This window comes from Humulus lupulus, chromosome 6 (genome assembly GCF_963169125.1).
Source record: "Humulus lupulus chromosome 6, drHumLupu1.1, whole genome shotgun sequence".
Taxonomy (NCBI): Eukaryota; Viridiplantae; Streptophyta; class Magnoliopsida; order Rosales; family Cannabaceae; genus Humulus; species Humulus lupulus.
This window is the reverse complement of record NC_084798.1, coordinates 192,014,429-192,021,130: the sequence shown is the minus strand read 5'-3', so window position 1 is coordinate 192,021,130 and position 6,702 is coordinate 192,014,429. Positions and strand designations below refer to the sequence as shown.

Genomic DNA, 6,702 nt, shown 5'->3' with positions numbered 1-6,702 from the left:
TTTTAGTTTTTTTTTTTGCTAAGATTTAAATAGTGGTTTTTTAATAAATTTAAATGGTTAGTTAGTTTAGTAAATTTGATCAAATTATATTATATTATAGTGAAAAATATATTTTAGTTATATACATCTCTTTTTAAATTTTTTTTATATTATTAATCACACTTGATAAAAAAAAATTAATTATTTGATCAATTATTACTATTATATCATTCATACATTATATCTATGTTTCCATTTTCACTTTTCTGTCGCTCTTTACTTTTAGTATTTATTTAAAGAGATTTATATTATATTAGATATTTTTTTATTTTGTTTAAAGTTTCAAATTTAAAAGTTAAAACTTTTATTGTTGAAGTTATTAGGATGATTTAATATTAATCAATTTTAAGTATTTTATTCCTTTTTCCTTCAATACTTTATTGTGCTAAAATGTAATATTTTCACCTAATTTAATATTTTATATTCTAGATATAAATTATAAATATTTTTGAAATTTTTTAATTTTACTTTTAATATTAATAGACATTTCTTTAATTTAATTGTTTTCTCAACCTTATTATATGATTTTTTTTTTAGAAAATAATGTGTTTTTTTTAGTTATTCAAGTTTTCTTTAATTTTATATGTATAAAACTCTTTTTTATTACAATTAAATGATATTTTAATTAAAATTTAGATATTAATTAAAAAAAACCTAAATTTTTCACACCACCTAGGATTGGTAAAAGAGTAGTATCTTCAGTTCAACAGTTAGAAATATTCCATCTCATATTTTATATTTCTTCTTTTACAAACTTAATCTGTCACAGCATAGGTAGCTATATATACTTTAGTTTACGCTTACCTCAGGACACCGCTGGACATGGGTTGTTGTCCTTTATTTTATTGATGCTTTCTCTTGATATGACCGATCCACTCAGATGAACTCAGGCGGTTCCGTTCCGATGTGCCCAGAGGCCAGAGGCGAATCCAATCCATTCATGCATGGATCAACACCATTCAAAGGTGGGACAACAAAAATCTAGACAATTTTTGAGTTAATTATTGGGTAAATTTGAACCGGGGATATTATTTTTTACCAATTTAGTAAACAAAATCCTATCTGTAACTGTTTCCAAAAAGATTTTTAAAATGATAATACTTCTTTGCCCTCCACTCCATGAGATGTGATGTGATGTGACTTGGGGTAATAAGGACATAAAGGGAATTTCGTAATTAAAAAAATGGGTATTCATGCAATTTGACGTGAAAGCGGGTATAGTTAAAATTGAAAGTCCAATGGGCATACAAATCCCCACCACAATGAAGTCCATGTCCGCCACACCTATTGGGCCGAAAGCCCCAACCTCCTCCTCCACCACCAATCTCACGGTGGCGTTCACCACGCCGCCCAACTACGCCGGCAGACTATCTCAGCTCATCGCCCTCCAAGGCTTCAATCCACTGTGGTGCCCCACACTCGTCGTCCAGTACACCCTTGACACCCTCTCCGCCCTCAAACCCTATCTCTCCCCCAAATCACTCGATTCCTTCTCCGCCGTCGCTTTCACTTCCCGCACCGGAATCTCCGCATTTTCGGAAGCCATCGCCGCCCTTGACCAACCCCCTTTATCGCCTTCCGGCGAAGATTTCATCATTGCCGCCCTCGGCAAGGACTCAGAGCTTATCAACAACGAATTCGTAGCTAAGCTCTGCGAAAATGACGGTCGGGTTAAGGTTCTGGTCCCTCCGATCGCGACGCCGAGGAGCCTAGTGACTTCCCTCGGGGATGGGCGTAACCGGAGGATTCTCTGTCCGGTTCCAGTCGTTGTGGATCTTGAGGAACCTCCGGTGGTGCCAGACTTTCTCCAGGACCTTGAGTCCGCCATGTGGGTCCCGGTTCGGGTCGGGGCGTACGAGACGCGGTGGGCGGGTCGGGAGTGCGCGAAGGAAGTGGCGGAGAGGATCGAGAAGGGAGAAATGGAGGCAATCGTGTTTACGAGCACGGCGGAGGTCGAGGGTTTGTTGAAGAGCTTGAAGGAGTTTGGTTTGGACTGGAGAGAAGTGAAGAAAAAGTGTCCAAATATGGTGGCGGCGGCTCACGGGCCGGTCACAGAGGCCGGCGCCAAGAGGCTTGGTGTTGAAATTGACTTGGTTGGTGCTAAGTTTGAGAGCTTCGATGGTGTTGTTAACGCTCTTCGCCTGAGATTGCTTGTTTCAGCCCATTAGAACATTAACTATATTTTTTTTATTGCTGTAATGACAAAATGTGAAATTCTCATATTGATTTGTTTGAGAATGGTTTTTTCTTTTTTTACCAAAGCCAAGATTGAATTTTGTTTGGATTTAGATTAGATTTTCAGTTTTCATAGCTGAATTTTCTTTGTTTGTTTCCCGAGAAAATGTTAGTAAACAATATACCGTGTAATTGAGTTTGAGTTTTGACCTTAAAAATGGAAAAAGAAAAAGCAATAATATTATGACCAAGCAACTTTTTTTCTTTATGGATTTTCCACTAGATTCATAAAATCTTATTACACAAACTTATATATGGCACCAATACAATATACACCAAAATACAGAGCAACAAATAATCAAATATGGTAGAAACAAGCCCTAAAACAACTCTTAACTACCAAACAGCAATTCTTTATGAGTTAAAACTATATATATTGTGTATGTTAATAGTAATTTTATGTAGTAATCAAATATGAGCTAGAATTTGAACCCCAGTTGCTTCTGAACTCTGAAAGTTTCTGCTTTTACTTTCTTTGTGGTTTCAACCCTGATAAAAGCTTCAGTACTTCTTCCATGGAAGGTCTATCAGTTGGAGTACTTGTACAGAGCAAAGCAACTTCAAGAACAAGTTTAATTTCCTCTTCTATTGAACTGTTTGTACCAACTTCATTCTCATTCAAAACTTTTGTCAACATAACTTCCATTGGCTTGTTCTGCATGCTTGTTCCGGCATTGTTCATCTTTGTCCACTTGCTGTTTGATAAAATTTCGAGTAGAATCTCTCCGAAGTTGTAGATATCCATGTTAAGCTCTTCTTTTATGTTGCCACTGAACTCACCTATAGCCACAGAATTTGAAACATCTTAGTTTTTAGGCAATACACTTGCAGATGGAGATGAACGCATGCTCATCTTTACTACAATAAAACATGAAACAGCATGTGTATAATATTGTTATGCATACATACATACCTGTTTCCCTTCTTGAAAATGAATCTTTGTTCAGCTCTAGCAGGTAAGTGATTCCGAATTCCGCCAAATGGGGTTCCATATTTTCATCGAAAAATATGTTACTTGATGTCAAATCTCCATGAGGAATAGAGCAGTCATGGTGAAGGAACCATAAACCTCTTGCAATGCCAGTCACAATTCTGTACTTTGTTCCCCAGTCCTTGTTCACTTCAATCCTCTCATCAGCCAAACTTCCATTGGGCAAGTAGTCATATAAGAGGTAAGCCAGATGGTTGTTGTAGCAAACTCCAAGCAATCTAGTCAGATTCTTATGCCTTGCATGCCCTATTTGGTTTATAAACTCCAGCATCTTCTTCATTCTCTTTGCCTCCCACTCAATCTTTTTGACTGTAACTGTTATTCCTGTAGGAAGAACTGCTTTGCACACTGAGCTAGGCACTGAAGGAACAGCATCCATGGATTCTGCAGAGCTAAAGCTCCTCAAAACATCCTTAGCTGTGAACTGAGGCAGTCCACTGTAGGATATCATCTTCCACTGCCCTCTACTGCCTCTGCGAAGGTAAAGTATTGCTACTATTGATAGTGCTGTGAGCATAACTACTCCAATGCAGAGTAACACTACCCATAAGAGTTTTCCAGTGCCTTTGCTTCCGAACATTGCCATTGAGCGAGAACATGATTGAAGAGGTGATCCACATAGCTTTGGATTGCCAGTGAATGCGCTTTTGCCCATTGTTCTAAACAATTCTTTTGAGGGAATAGAACCGGAGATGTCGTTGAAGGACACATTCAGAAGTTGTAAGCTTGAAGAATGGCTGAACTTGGTTGGTATTGGTCCAGTGAAACGGTTTTGTGAGAGGTCAATGTCAGCAAGAGCAGGAAGACTAGCTAGCTCATCAGGTATATGACCTGACAAATTATTGTTTGCTAAATCAATTTTCTCAAGTGAATGGCAATTGGAAATGGTTACTGGTACTGCTCCTGATAACTTGTTCATGTTCAACTCAACAACAATGAAGGAGTCACAGCCTTGAAATGGAGGTAGATTTCCAGAAATACCACATGAGGAAGCTGAAAAGTTTTGAAGAATTGGCAAGGTCCATGTTTTGGAAGGAATTGTTCCACCTAAGTCTGGATTATCAGAAATGTTGAAGTATTGAAGTTTGATAGCTTGGGATAAATCTTTTGGAATCCCTCCACTAAACTTGTTCCTGGATAGATCAAAATATGTGAGATCAGAAAGATGGTTAAATTTCAATGGGATCTCACCTGAGAAAGAGTTATCTTCAAGCCTAAGACGGACAAGTGAAGAACAATTGGAGAGAGATGGTGAAAGACCACCAGTGAAATTATTGGAAAACAGTATCAGCTTATAAAGCTCTCCTCTTGCACAGATATCTGGTGGAATAGTGCCCATAAAATTGTTTGTGGAGACATCTACCCACTTGAGTTTTGAGTTCCTTCCTAAGCTCTGTGGAAGTTCCCCATAGAAGAAATTGTTCCATATAAGAAGAGTCTCAAGTGATGGAAGCTCTGCAATACGTTCAGGAACAGTGCCACTCATGGAATTGTACATCAGACTGAGCAGTTTAAGATTTTTCAACTCTGAGAAGCTCTCAGGGATTGACCCAGTAATATGATTATCAGAAAGATCCAAGCTTGAAAGAGCTGAAATTCTGCTGAACTCCCAAGGTATATCTCCAGTGAGCTGGTTCCTGAACAGAAAGAGTGACTCTAGCTTGGTGAGATTGCTGAGCTCCTTCGGTATTGAACCAGAGAGGTTAGCACCAGCAATATCAAGATACTGAAGCTCACTCATGTTGCCCAGATGCCAAGGTATACCCCCCTGATAAGAGTTGTAGCCAATCTCCATATGGGTTACTGTTTTGAGCTTCCCTAGTTCTGGTGGTATGCTTCCACTGAGAAGATTCCCTGCAAGGTGGATAAACTCGAGGCTTTTGAATGAGCCATATTCTGGTGGGATTGGTCCCCTGAAATAGCTCCCAGCAAAATTTAGATTCTGGAGTTTTTCAAGCTGGGAAACATCAGCAGGCAATGACCCGGAAAAGCTGTTACTGAAAGCATCTAGAACAACCAAGTTCTGTAGACCAGAGATTCCAGGAGGAAAGTGCCCAGAAAAGTTGTTCCTGCTGATATCCAAACTTTTGAGACTGGTCAGGTTGAAAAGTCCCAAAGGAAGCTGCCCAGAGAAAGAGTTGTAACTAAGGTTGAGATTAACAAGCTTGGTGAAGACTTCGAATTGTTTCCCTGAGATCGCACCACCAAGGTTCTTCGCAGAAAGGTCTAAGGCAATAACATTAGTGGAATTCGTGTCACAAGTGACACCAGACCAAGAACATACTGAGGTTTTCCCAGGTGGGATTTTTGCAGAAGGCAAAGACCAATCATTAAGACTATTATATTCATCTACAATCTCAGATTTTAAGCTCAAAAGCGCCTCTGAGTAGAGATCAGCTGCTGAAACTACTAAGAGGAACATTGATGCTGCAAGTAGATGAGAGTACAAACAATGGAAAATCTCCATTGGAACTTGCAGTTAAAGAAAATAGGCAAATCTAGACACGCCAATAAAGAAAAAAATGGTGTGTCAGATTATAATAAGGCCGGAATTTGTTTTGCTCAAAGAGAGAGAGCGATGCATGGGGAATAGAGAAAAAAAATGGTGCTTAAAAGGAGGGAATGACTGTATATGATTAGTTGAATTGAGAATATTATTGAGCTGCTTTTGGAAGCAAGAGGGGACCCTCATGCTGTTTGTTTATTTATTTGGTGTTGGCCATTAGGGAATAAAGCCTTCATATCAAGATGTCATCTTTTTCTTGCTTTTTCCTTGAGAGTATCCAATAAGTTTCCTGCAGTGGTTTAATTTTGAATTGGGATTTGCACATTGTGGGACAAACCTATGAAAAATAAAATCTATTATCCTTTGTTTATATTTTAAAAATATTAAAGGTCATTTGGTTTGTATTCTTTCGGTTGGTTAGGTAAGGTTAGAAGGAAATGAAGGGCTTTCAAGGTGGGTTATTATGTCAGAAATAATATACATTTATCTATATTAATTTTATCTTAAAATTCCATAAATAGATAATATCTAAGAATATATCATCAACTGCCTCTGAAGCCTGAACAGTTTTCTTCATAGTAACTTAATCTATATAATAATCATGGTGAATAAAAACTTTTGTATTAAGATTGTGGAAAGAATATTATACCATGATTATGATTCCTGTGAAAAAAGGTCTTAGTAGTACAGAGAATGAAGGAAAGGGGTTTTATAGTGTATTTAAACGGCTATGAAAAATCATTCTTTTACTTCTTCTGAAACAATCATCAAGTAGTGCAGACTAAATTCATAGTGCACGAAGGGAAAAGTTCACCTTTTTATACAACCTGGTTTAATGCTCTTAGTTTTGTCTTGTAAACAGAGTAAAACTACAGGTAAAAGAAGAAAGAACACAAGTGAAGTTATTAGATGATGCGATATGAAGGCTGTT

The 6,702-nt window shown here is 37.7% G+C and overlaps 2 protein-coding genes across 2 annotated transcripts; one reads left to right on the top strand and one right to left on the bottom strand.

Moving 5' to 3' along the window:
• Positions 1-1,232: 1,232 nt before the first annotated feature.
• On the top strand, positions 1,233-2,207 carry LOC133785791 (uncharacterized). Its single transcript, XM_062225006.1, has one exon. The coding sequence runs from the start codon at positions 1,233-1,235 to the stop codon at positions 2,205-2,207; it is 975 nt and encodes a 324-aa protein (XP_062080990.1).
• Positions 2,208-2,432: 225 nt separating this feature from the next.
• LOC133782879 (leucine-rich repeat receptor-like protein kinase TDR) lies at positions 2,433-5,891 on the bottom strand. Its single transcript, XM_062222307.1, has 2 exons — positions 3,188-5,891; positions 2,433-3,054 (listed from the first exon to the last, which is right to left on the bottom strand). Exons 1-2 carry the CDS (start codon positions 5,730-5,732, stop codon positions 2,741-2,743), a joined length of 2,859 nt encoding a protein of 952 aa, XP_062078291.1. The 5' UTR covers positions 5,733-5,891; the 3' UTR covers positions 2,433-2,740.
• Positions 5,892-6,702: the final 811 nt, after the last annotated feature.